The sequence below is a fragment of the Cyclospora cayetanensis genome, unplaced genomic scaffold (assembly GCF_002999335.1).
Source record: "Cyclospora cayetanensis isolate NF1_C8 unplaced genomic scaffold, CcayRef3 CcayRef3_contig_173, whole genome shotgun sequence".
Taxonomy (NCBI): domain Eukaryota; phylum Apicomplexa; class Conoidasida; order Eucoccidiorida; family Eimeriidae; genus Cyclospora; species Cyclospora cayetanensis.
Window position 1 is genome coordinate 1 of NW_020312118.1, and position 11,872 is coordinate 11,872.

The 11,872-nt window shown below is 55.7% G+C and overlaps 2 protein-coding genes across 2 annotated transcripts; one reads left to right on the top strand and one right to left on the bottom strand.

Annotated features, from left to right (window-relative positions):
* The first annotated feature begins 3,268 nt into the window (after positions 1–3,268).
* LOC34624596 lies at positions 3,269–5,671 on the top strand. Its single transcript, XM_022737671.2, has one exon. The coding sequence runs from the start codon at positions 3,269–3,271 to the stop codon at positions 5,669–5,671; it is 2,403 nt and encodes an 800-aa protein (XP_022592381.2).
* A 580-nt stretch (positions 5,672–6,251) lies between these two features.
* LOC34624595 lies at positions 6,252–11,749 on the bottom strand. Its single transcript, XM_026337272.1, has 6 exons — positions 10,123–11,749; positions 9,849–9,962; positions 9,052–9,659; positions 8,576–8,735; positions 8,061–8,377; positions 6,252–8,021 (listed from the first exon to the last, which is right to left on the bottom strand). The coding sequence occupies exons 1-6, from the start codon at positions 11,747–11,749 to the stop codon at positions 6,252–6,254; spliced, it is 4,596 nt and encodes a 1,531-aa protein (XP_026193057.1).
* Between the last annotated feature and the right edge of the window lie 123 nt (positions 11,750–11,872).

Sequence of the window (11,872 nt, forward strand, 5' to 3'; positions counted from 1 at the left end):
ATTCCTCATTGGCGTCACCCCCATCTCCACCTCCTTCCGAACTCTCCGTCTTCGGCTTAGTGCCGTGGCCGAGAAACCGTTGCATGAGTTCTATAGGTCGTTGTTAGAGATTCTCCGATTTCATTACTACTCCTCATCAGTCTTACCGGTTTGGCTTGTACCCTCCTTTCCCTTGTCACCTGTGTCTACCATACCAAATCATCATCCACTGCTAACAAATCATCAATTATAGATGCTTGCCTGTTCCGTGCTTATGGTGCTTATGGTGCTTATGGTGCTTGTGGTGGGGGTGTCCACCATCTTCTTTGTTTCCCTCTCCATGCTTGCCTTCCACTGCACCCTCCTCATTCTCCTCATTCTCGGATGTCTCGGATTCCTCATTGGCGTCACCCCCATCTCCACCTCCTTCCGAACTCTCCGTCTTCGGCTTAGTGCCGTGGCCGAGAAACCGTTGCATGAGTTCTATAGGTCGTTGTTAGAGATTCTCCGATTTCATTACCACGCCTCATCAGTCTTACCGGTTTGGCTTGTACCCTCCTTTTCCTTGTCACCTGTGTCTACCATACCAAATCATCATCTACCGCTAACAAATCATCAATTATAGCTTCTTGCCTTTGTCGCTCTGAGATTGCCTCCAGAGATTGCCGACTGCTTCGTTTGTTCCTTTGTTTCCTTGCCCGCCATCGATGGGTTCTTCATTCTCGTCGGCGTCCGAAATATCTGCCCCGTAGCTCGTTGCAAATACGCGTCTGCCGCTTTTCTCAAGATATCGCTCTCCCTCTTGGCCTGAGTGAGTGTTATCGTACACATTCGTTGTACTTCCGAGAAAAGGTATGGAATCGAATGTTTTGTCACTTGATTCTTGTGAGGCTGTCATCGCAGACGAACGAATGAAATCTTTCTGCTGCTCTTTACCCCCGAATGGTTGTTCTATAGCGCTTTCCAAATCGTGAAGTGCCTTCACAGGGCCACTTTCTGGACCATCTTTTGGGTGTTCTTCCTCGGTCTCTTGCGTAGACGTGCTAGGCCCTTCGGTCAGGTCATTGCTGTCATTTGTGGTTTCATCATCAGGAGGAGTATGGCCTTTGGCTTTCTTTGCCTTCTTTTTCCTTTTCCTTTTCTCAGTCTCCTCCAGTACCACGTCCTCTCCCATAATTTCCTCCGCAGTTTCCATTTCATGAGGTCGAATCGTCCTTTCAGAGCTCTCTGAGTATTCCGGGGATCTAGCTACATCGGCATCCGAAGTTTTCATTGAATTGGTGAGAGCAGATTCTCCCTTCACAAGTTTAGCCAAATAATCAGCGGGATTGAGAGAAGATCGCAATGAAAACCCCAATAGTGGATATCGCATTAGTGCCGTAGCCTCCTCCCGTGATTTATCCTTGTTGCCCTGCTGCTGGAGTCGAGCCCCCTTGATTTCCTGTTGTGGGCTAGGATAGAGACGGTTTGCTCATATTAGCCATTATAGAACTCACTTGCACTTTAGCCTCAGCATTCCTCAGAAGTCGGTTTTCTTCTTCGAGATCCGCCTGGGGAAAAAGTACACCGGTGCATGAGGGGGATTGGATCCTATAACCTTACCCTTGCAGTTGACTCAGCTTCCTCAAGCATATCTTGCTCTCGCTGCATTTGCGCGAGCTCAGCCACCTCACCCTCCTAGTACACAGTTTATAGCGTGCAGTCCGTCTACAGAAGTTCAATATGTCGAACCTCAATGTTTTGCATGGTTTTGCTGTGTTGAGTTTGCTCTTTTTCCTTAATATCCTCGATTTTTTGTGCATGACGCTCCCGAAGTGCTGCCTCATCCTCAAGCTCTTCTGATTGCAGGGCATTTTAAATTCTAGCAAGCGGGAAGCACATCTTTGTGGAGATCCGTGCCTTACTTGCTTCCTCAACCATGAGTTCGTTTGCATTCATCGTCTCCGTATCTCCTGTTTGGGCATTTACATGCTGATTTCTTTCCACCGCGCTTTCTGATTCTCCTGATACGCAATCTAAGGCGTCTATAGCGCTTTGGATTGGCGCTTCACTTGCAACTTGCAAATGAAGGTCGTTAGGAACATTTGGCTCGGCATTTTGTAATTCACGATGTGATGCTCCTCCATGGAACATAAAAACAGCCATTAAAAGCCCTTCGATCTGGATAGCATGGAGAAACATCATTTTTACGAAGATGAATGGCCACCTTTAGAATCGGTATTTACTCTGATGACTGCTGTCACCCAGGGAATGCGCACTGACGATTAGCAGTGTCACTACAGCTCTGCAGTGTACGAAACATGCGAAACCAAGATTATTTTTGATTGGGATGGAGCGTTACTCATGTATCTTCAACAGGGCAGAGAATTAGATTTTGCGCGGCTGTAAACTTTGTGGTGGTACGTGCTGACGGCTGAGCGACACCAAGCGCACTTCAAACGTGAACTGCGCGCAGTATGAAGCATTGATTAGGTAAACAAGTGGGCTTGATATTACAGCGCAGTAGCATAATCCTTTTGAGGATAGCATCGTGCCAGACATGAATATCCTCCAAGTGTTCAGACTGGCACATGGGTTTCAAGTAGGGATCACTTTTTGTAACACTCCACCTTGTGCTAAAAATGGCTCACTGCCTGTCATGCCAATTTATATTTTTGTTGTAGTCCCCACGGAAGTCTGAGACTCAGTAGCAGTTCGTCCCACGAGAGGCTGAGCTTCCTCAAGCGAACTTGCATACAGTGATTCAAAAGAGCTCCATTAGCTCGTTAAACGCTGGTCCTCCCGTTAAGCATTCGTTAGATCTGTTTTAAAGCTTCATGAAACAAACTACTAATGATGCGAATGATCAAACCAGACAACTGCTTCATAAAGGCGCGATGCGTACTAGCGTTGTGGAGAGCATGGATTCGCTCTGACCATACTCTCCGTCGATTGACGTACTGGAGGGAATTGACCATACATATCATGTACTCCAGAATTATTTAATCTATCTGAATCTATGCAGGTGAACTACGCCTATCGGCAAGGGATTCTTCGGCGCGAGTAAACTGCCTGGCTGCGTACTCAAAGCTTGCACGAAGTTTCGTGCGTACGCCTGGCTCTCAAATACACACACCCAAAGAAGCCATGTCATTTTAAACTGTTCAATAAAGGATAGAAACCCACTTCAATCTATGTTAGCATCTAACAACTGCAACGGTATCAGGTTGGGTTTTCAGGCGACTCAGTTGCTGCGCAAGTCGCTGAGTGGGTATATACCCTATAAGTTTGAACTGAGCAGGTAGTAAATATGCCCGGTATGCGTCGTCATAAGGCCTTTCTGGCCATTGTGGCTACCGCCGTAATTGCACACAGTCTGGTATATGCCTGCTTGGGCACACCGTCAGGAGAAATTGCCCGTCCAGCGGTGGATAGTCCCGATAAACGGAACGCTGATGCTGGAGCAGCTACATCAGGAAAACTACAGGGGCATGCTCCGAGTGTATCCGTTTTGCCGGAAGGTAAGAACCCAGCATATCAGGTTGCCGCGCTACTTCACGACAGCGAGAGCGAAGCCTCTGCGGGCTTCGAAGCAGTCAGTAGCAAGACTCAGCCTCAGACCAGCCTTAATGACTATACTCCATCTCCGCCGACAGTGCGCTTGGGTGCTGCCAAGGAGGCACATAAGGAAGTAGATTTCCCCCAGATATCCTTGCAGTATGGGGTTCGCCGCCGTCTGGAAGGACGCCTACCTAATGGTAAGGACATCCAGGAGCTCCTCTCTGAGCACACCTTTCCACATAGTGGTGTGTCCAGTCGACGCCTGCAACTCCTCTCTGGGCTGTCTCAGCTTACAGCGCCTTTATCCACGGTAACCAATTTATTCAGCAGCGGCATGAGCGCTCGTGAAAAGGACCAGCTTGATTCCTTCACCACGTGGGTCAGTACCAGCAAAGAGCGTCTATACAAAGACATGGTCTTTATCACGGGGGCGAAAAAGCATGGGATGGATGAGTTTGCAATGAAACAGCTTATTAAAAAGGTAGGCCTGGAGAGCTTTTCCACCGGTGAAATTCCCTCCAATGTCAGTCTTACTCATCAGGAGTCCCTTGTGCTGGATGCAGCCAGGCGAAGTCGCTTTCAGGTGGATATGATCATTACCACGTATGAGCGGGAGGTGGCACAGCATGTAAAAAAGTTCCGCCAAGGGCTGCAGGGTGGCATGACCCAAACTCTTAGGAGCGCAGTTACTTCTGTCGCCTCAAACGGCCTGTTCAAGCACCAGCGGGAGATCCCCACTGTGCGCCGCCTCGAGAAGACCCCTCGTCTTAGGCGTCTTGCCCCCCTGGTGGGCAGCTCTGGCCTTCTCGGTGCCGCAGGTTCCCTCTTCCGTTCTCTCGACCCTTCAAACCTTTCGCACTCTCTTAGTGCTGGCCTCGGCGGCCTGGGACTCCACCACTTGCATCTTCCGAATATCGGCGGGCTGAACGTGCGCGATGATGGCGCCATGCCGACTCTGCCTCCCTTGGCTGACATAGGCGCCCTGCAGGAGGCTCTCCAGAACATATTCCCAGGACCTCAACAGGCAAATGCTCTTTCTGGACCCCTGCGTTCATTCCAGCAGGGCGTATCGATCGCGACAGATGGAGCAGTAGGAGCTTTCCTTTCAAGGGAGGGGCTACTTCCGTTCCTTTCTGTTGACACCGCCAAGCACCTCCTTGGCGGCTTCATTGGCGGGGAAGCAATTGCACCCCACGGGGTGTCAGGATGGGGTGACCTCGGACTGTCTCCTGCAGCAGCCAGCGGGCTTGCTGCTGCCATGCCGTTCGAAACATTCCTTACCAAATTAGGTGAGCTGGCTCAGGAAGTCGACTCGGAGGTGGGGGCCATGAAGCGAGAAACCAAGAGAAGGATTAACGCCGAGGGTCTTCACATCCTCCCAGAGCAGCTAGGCCAAGTGGACAACATTCTTAACACAATCGTCTGGGGTGCCCTTAGACCTCCCGTCAGAAGGCTGCAGCAAAACGAGAGTGCAGAAAGCGAATCACTATCGCAAGATGCAGAAGGCCCGAAGCAGAGTGTGGATCTTCAACAAGAGGCAACGATAGGCGCACAGCAACAAATTGGCCACACACAACAGGAAGACGAGAAAGGACAGCCGCCAACTACAGAATCGCCACAGCCTTCGGAAATATCGCCTACACCACAGCGGGAAAAGGAGAAACAGGGAGACGATGAGGCATTCAGCAGCATGATGGACGCGCTCCTTCAGGATGTACACTTGGAAAATACGCAGGACGACGCCGAGGAGGAAATACAAGCAGGCTTACAACGAATTGAACTCTTGGCCGACGCAGTCACCGTACTGCTCAAGGAGTATGAAAAGGCCGTGGAGCACTTGCAGGAACTGTTGGAAGACCAAATAGACACTGCGGAAGAAATTCGAGAAGAGCTTCATGACGAGGTTAAGGATCTTCGGGAGAAGGTTCATGAAAAGAAGGCGACACATCCCCGAGCAGCAACTGCAGCTGCGGAGGTCGCTAAGGCTTACGATGAGGCCGTCGAAGGCCTAAAGGAGACCCTAGAAGGTCTGCTGCAGCAGCAGCCAACAACAGAGCTACCTGCTGTATTGCAGCAGCCGATAGCAGCTCTAGCAGCTAAGATTGAAGCGGCTGTAGATGAGAAAAAGCCGTCGCCACTGGCGGCTCACTGAGAGTCCTTGAAGAGTCTTCATGGTGTGGAAGCATGCGCGTCCAGTACAATCTTTTCTTTCTGTGAACCAGTTTAAAGTTGAAGCAGGAATGAGTCATTCAGTGGCAAAGTTCCTGCTGCGGGCTCCCGTAAAAGAAGGGCCCCCGTATACTGCTGCCCCTGTAGACAGTGTCAGGTTGAAGCAAGCAGGGAGCAGCCAGATCCTCCCCTTGCCTTCGGTTACTCAGCGCGCAAAGCATTTGTGTTTCTTTGGTCTGTCTGACTGAGTGCCGACTAATTTAGCATTGGACTCTGCGGACAGCAGCCGCAAAGAACGGTAATCTAAAGGGGCTTTCTTGAGCCACGAGACGGCAGTACTTTCGCTCCAACGGGGAGCATTGCATCAGGTTGATCTGAGCACTGACTCGACCCGTCCCACAACCGGCCTCCTCCCTACTTGCATTTTTACGTTCGCCACTAGTTCTCTCTAGCCATGCACTACTGACGACAACTATAGACAGCTGCAGTTCGCTAGCGCAGCCACGCCGCAGTCGGCCATTGTCTACATGTCGGAGGTTGGTCTCTTGCTACTGAGAGCTGCCTCAGGCCTTAATTAAAGCCTTCAGCGGGGGGAGGGGGGCGTCGGCTCCGGCAGAATCTAGAGCCGAAATGACAACTACAGCCCAAACCAATTGCTCCTTTTCCTGCTGTTTCTGCCGGTTTTGTTCCTGCTGCCCCTTGCTGCGTCCCTTCATGCTAATTACCTGCTGCAATGCCTCACTGAGCAGCGTCTTGGGGTCAGGCAACGGCAGCAGCTGGGGTTGCGGCTGGGTGTCAAACAGCTCCGCGATTTGCGGCGTCAGTGTACCGTAGTGCTGCTTCAGTGCGCTGCCCTCCTCAAGGGCCGAATAAAGAAGGGTGTCCTCGCAAGTCAGAGACTGCACGCGAACCCCCGCATCTGTCTCTATGAGACGCACCAGTTCAGCGATCGTCAGTGCGCTTGCTGCCTCCGTTTCTCCCACAACTGCTCCTACATCCACTCCGTTTGACACGTTGCTTCTTGTGCTCTCTTCCGTGCTTCCGCGAAGACGCAAGCGAAAAAAGTTCCACGGAGACAGAGGCTGCCCCCCCCAGCGGCCTCCACGAAAGCGGAGGGTTGGCGGGCGTAGGGGGGGCGCCTCTGCAAGAAACGGCACTGAGAGAGAAAAGAAGCTGCTGCGCAAGTGCTGTTGCTGCTGCTTTCGGGCAGCACGCCTGGCGTGGGGACTGCCTCTGTCTAGCCACAACACGGGCATGCGCCTTTGTGCTCGCTGCGTTCGCTCTCGTGGCGGCTGCTGCTGCTTTCGTTCCTGACTGCCGTGCGACCCTGCAAGGCGTAGGGCTGCCAGCCGGTATACCTCTAGACAAGCCAGTGCAGCAGCCAGAGTGGTAGCTGTCGCAGTTGCGGGAACTATCCGACCAAGCAGCTGCTGCGTCTCCTCGGGGTCCGGAAGCGGCGACAGCCCAAAGGCTCTGCAGCGCAGCCGCGCGGCTGCCGTTAGAAAACGAAGAGGCACAGCCTCATCCGCGGAGAGCGACGGCAGTCCAGGAGGCCTTAGGGGGGGGGAGTCTGGCCTCTTTGCCGCTGCTGATACTGCTCGTGTCAGTGCCTCGGCTGCCGAGTAGAGATCTGCAATTCCTCTTGCTGCTTTTCCTGATGCGAGGGTAGTTCCGACTGTCGCTCCAGCTGTGCGTTCGTGACGCGCTTGTAGCAGTTGCTTCAGAGCGTTGGAAACGGACTGCCGGCTCCAAGGCCCCACTCCACCGCCCCGGAGAAGCAACTCTTCTGCCTGCTGCTGCCTCAAAGCAGCCGCAGCAGCTTCTGCAGAAGCGCTGGCAGCAACACCCCCAGGCAGTGCAGCCTGCTCGAGGTGCAGGGCAGTCGCCAGCAGCTGCCCGGCAGCGGCAATAAAGTCAAGTACGTCTGTGTCGGTGGGGTCGGCGGAGAGCGGTTGCTGCTTTTGAGACGAACTCGCCTCGCGAGCTCCCCACGCGTCCTCTACAGTGGAAGGCGAGCCATGTAAGTCCCCCTGCTGCTGACCTCCGTTGTCAAACAGTACGTCAAAAAGGGAAAGCGCCCAAGACACCAGCAGCAGATGTGCGGGAGAAAGGGGAACAACCCCGGCCCCTAACCGGCATCGATGTTGCTGCGACTGCCCCTGCTGCCACTTCGGATGCTGGAGCTGTCCATGACAGCCCTCCAAGACTTCTTCCTGTCTCCTTGTGTGAGCCGTCAGTAGTTCGAGTGCCAGCTGCAACAGCTGTCGCAGACGCCGCGAGCCGGCAGCAGCGGCAGCGACAGCCGCTGGTGCCCTGCCAAGAAGGCGCAGCGCCTTCTGTGTTTCCGAGCATTCGATCTTCGTGGTAATTACCGCGTCGCTCGACGCTTCTGACGCGTCCGGCGAAGCCGCAAACGGGGGGCCATCAAGAGCCGAGACTCCTTCGGGTCGGTCCACTGAGGGGTGCGTATGCTGCTCCACTAACTGCTGCAGCAGCAGATGAGCTGCTGCGAGGTCGCCTCGAAAGGTCTGATGCAACACAGCTGATGCCCAATGAACGGCGTGAAGAGGGGCGGTGGGGGTTCCTCTTACGGAGCAAAGCGGGACGGCTGCCAGGGAAGGAGCGCCAGCAGTCGCAGCTGCTGCGCCGTACGGCTCCGTCAAGTGGGGAACAAGGCTCTGGGAATGCCCTGAGTCGCACCGCATCCTCCCCCCCGCAACAGCATCAGCAGGCAGCAGCAAGCGCTACAGAGGAAGCAAAAATCCCACACCCAAGACCGCATCACCCCCTCGTGGAGGGAAGCAGCCACAGGCGGGTTAGCACAGCGTAGCGAGTAGGGGGTCGAGAAATGCACCGAACGCCTCGTCTGTAAGGCGTTTTGACGTACCTCTAAGGCCAAGCGTGCCGGCTTCTACCCAAGGCCTGGCGTGTAGCAAACAGAGGGCGTCCACGTACAGCCGCGCCTCCACCGAGTCAAGCGCAGCAACGATTAAGTCTTGCTGTTGAAAAAACATCGAGGGGAGTTTGCGCAGGGTCTCCGGCGTCAGCTGCAGTAGCCACCACCCACACGCGCAATCACAGGCATGCGCCGTCTTAGGAAATCGTTTGGAGGCGGCAGCTAAGAAAGCAGGCAGTGCGCGGGGGGTGACCCCGCCGAAAAGCCTTGTGTGGACCTCTGAGAACTGTCGGTGTAGCTCCTCTCGTCTGAGGCAGGGATGCGGCCAAGCGCCGAAAGCGACAGAGATTAGACGCTTCACATTCGAAGTCGCAACGAGCCCTTTAGCATGCGCTGGAGATTTACGGCAGTACGCCTCGACAGCAGGACGGCCACAGCGCCAGAGCCGTTGTAACGGCGAAACTGACCATCAAGGGGAAGGCCTGCAGCTGCATGCAGCTGGACAGCCGTGCAGCAGCTGCTGCCGCCGCAGATGCCTTGGGCTGTTGCAGCGAGGAAAAACTGAAGAGGACCTGTCTGCTCAGGTTCGACACTTCCACGACGTCGCCGTCCATCACAGACAGCAAGCCTCCAGGGCAGTGCTTGGCTTCACAGAGCCCGCCTGCTGCTGCTGCGCTCGTTCCACTTGCTCTAGCCGCTGCCTCAGATCCTGAGAGTTCTCGGCGTCGGCGCAAGTCACGGTAGGCCTTACGCAATGCGGCGATGAGGCCCCCTCTTGCGGAGCTGCTGCTCGTGGCGCTGCACCGGCTGTTGCAACTGTGGGAACGGGCAGTCGAGTTGCTATCCCTGGTGCCAGTCTTGCGGCCAGGGCACTGCGTGGAAATTCCCATGAGAGCGAAATTCTTGAGCACTTCACAGCCGATGGCTCCCGCACCCACAAGCAGCACGCGCATATGGTTCAGGTGTCTCTGCAGCTCCTCGCCTAAGAGCTGCTGCTGCCCTGCCCAGGGTGAAGGCAGCACAGTCGCGTCTATGGCAGCATCGTCCGCGCCGGCTGATGCAACTGGCGAGTCGGCTGGTGCTCCATGCTCAGCGAGTCCCTCAGTAGGCTTGGCAAAGAAGCACATCCTTAAACTCGTGCTAGTGCTGCTGCTAGAGCTGCTGCTAGTGCTGCTGCTAGAGCTGCTGCTAGTGCTGCTGCAAGAGCTGCTGCTAGTGCTGCTGCAAGAGCTGCTGCTAGTGCTGCTGCAAGAGCTGGTCCTGCTGCCGCCGTTTTCAGTGAGCGCTAGAAGGTCGAGAGCCTGCAGCACGAATGGCCGTTGCAGCGGCGGATATCTCCGTGTGAGGCCCTTGAGAGTCTCTTGGGCGGCGAAGGCGCCTGAGGCAGATCGCACCAAGGCTCACACGAAACTTTGCAGCAGCCCTACTATTTGAGAAGGAGCACCTGAAGTCAAAGAGTTCTGTTCCTTCAATTGAGCCCTTCCTCCCATACACTCTCAAGACACGGTAACAGCACAGCAGGAAATGGTGGATCTTACCCATCGCAGCCGCAATGGGGGCGAGATGGCCTCGTGAGCCTTTGGCCATGAGAACCGCTAGCTCTCCAGCCTTTGCTGCCCCTTCCGCAGTAGCTGCAGCGGCTGCCGAGTTGGCAGCAGAAGCAACAGCAGCGGAGGGCTGTTGTGCAGCTTCGGAAGGTCCAAATCGGCGAAGAAAGATAGCAGCAGCTCGCGCTGCAACTCGCGAAGTACTGGTAATACGGCTTGCGTTCCAGCTCCTTAGACTTCCAACATCGCTTGGAGCTTCAGGGCTCTCCAGATCCAGCGCCGCTTGTGCTCCTATACCGTCGGATACACGCTCAGCGTCGTTGTTCTCTGGTAGCGTTCCTGCCTCCTCGGCGTCCAAGGCTTCAAACGCAGCAGTGAGGCACTGCTGCTCTTCTCCAATTACTGCGCGCTCCGACTGTTGAGAAGCGCACAGGCCCTCTCCTTGGAGGCTCAGAGCCTCGCTGAGCGGTGGAAAAGATACGGACGTTGCCTCTGCGGCGTGTGGCTTTTGCAGCTGCTCGCGCTGCTGCTCTTGAGACTGTGCGTGCTTCTGCAAGAGCGCTGCAAGAGCCGCTTCCTCGTTGACTCCCGAGAAGCAAAAATCCCCAAAGTCTACGGCGATCCTGCCGGTAAGGCCGGCTGTACAGACAGCCACGACGAGAGGGCCTGCGCTCCGCTGCTGCCGATCGAGGCTACCCTGAGGGAGGCGCCGCTTGGAAATCCGCAATTCGCGCGCTAGCGAAGCGAAAAACAGTTTTTGTTGCAGCGGACGATCGCAGAGCAGCAGAACATCGACCTGTTCCAGCAATTGCAGCACGCGCATGCGCCAGGCAGGAGCAGCCTCGCCGGCCTGCTGCTGTAGAGACACCTCAGAAACCCGCGCATACGGAGCCGCAACACGGCGCAGCGCCCCACACGCAACTGCAGCGCGTGTCAGGGTATCCCGCTTGGGGGGCAGTTGCCCCTTGAGCGGCTCTCGTGGCAGCTCGGGATGTTTCGCGAGCTGGATGGCGGGTTCTTCGCTGCATTGGCTGGAGGCGGCTGTAGCGTCTGCGTCCAAAGGGAGTGCGGCGCTCTGTTTCTCGCACGCCGCTGCACTGTGCTCGGCGACAGCAAAATTCGCCGCTCTCTCGGCAGGACTGGGCGGCTCTGGGTCGGCTAGAAGAACGCGGCCTACACCCGACTGCAGCAAACACTTTGCAGCTTCTACTGCCGCTCCACCAGCTCCGATGAGGAGCACACAGGAATCTGGGAGGAGCGCCTGCTGCTCGGGGCCCCACACCAGCAGCTGTCTCGACAAGAAGGAGCGAAGCGACAGATCCTCCTCCCCTCCCCCCTGGGTTGCCAGCGTGCCGGAGTCTTCGGAAGTTGGGCAGCAGGCAACGACATCCGCGGAAGAGGTCGCTGCGCCAAGCGGCTCTCGTGAGATACCCCGTGAAGGGCCTCCTTCGCCTGCCTGTACTGGGCGAACGTCGTGGGACCTATCGATGATGGCTCGAAGGGCGGCTGTAGCTGCGGGAGCCAGCCTTTCCGCGCTCTCTCCTGCCTCCCCCGGAGGTGTCTTCTGACCTCCTTCCAGAGGGGGGGGCGGAAGCGCTGGGGCGAGGCACGAGCGCATCTGCAGCAGCGCGGCCGAGGGGAGCTGCCTCGAGGCACAGCGGCGGCTAGGGGGGAAGGAAAGCAGTGCGTCTCCGCTGCATCGCCGCGTCGAGACTGCCTCGAGTGCCCTCCCAAAGGGCAA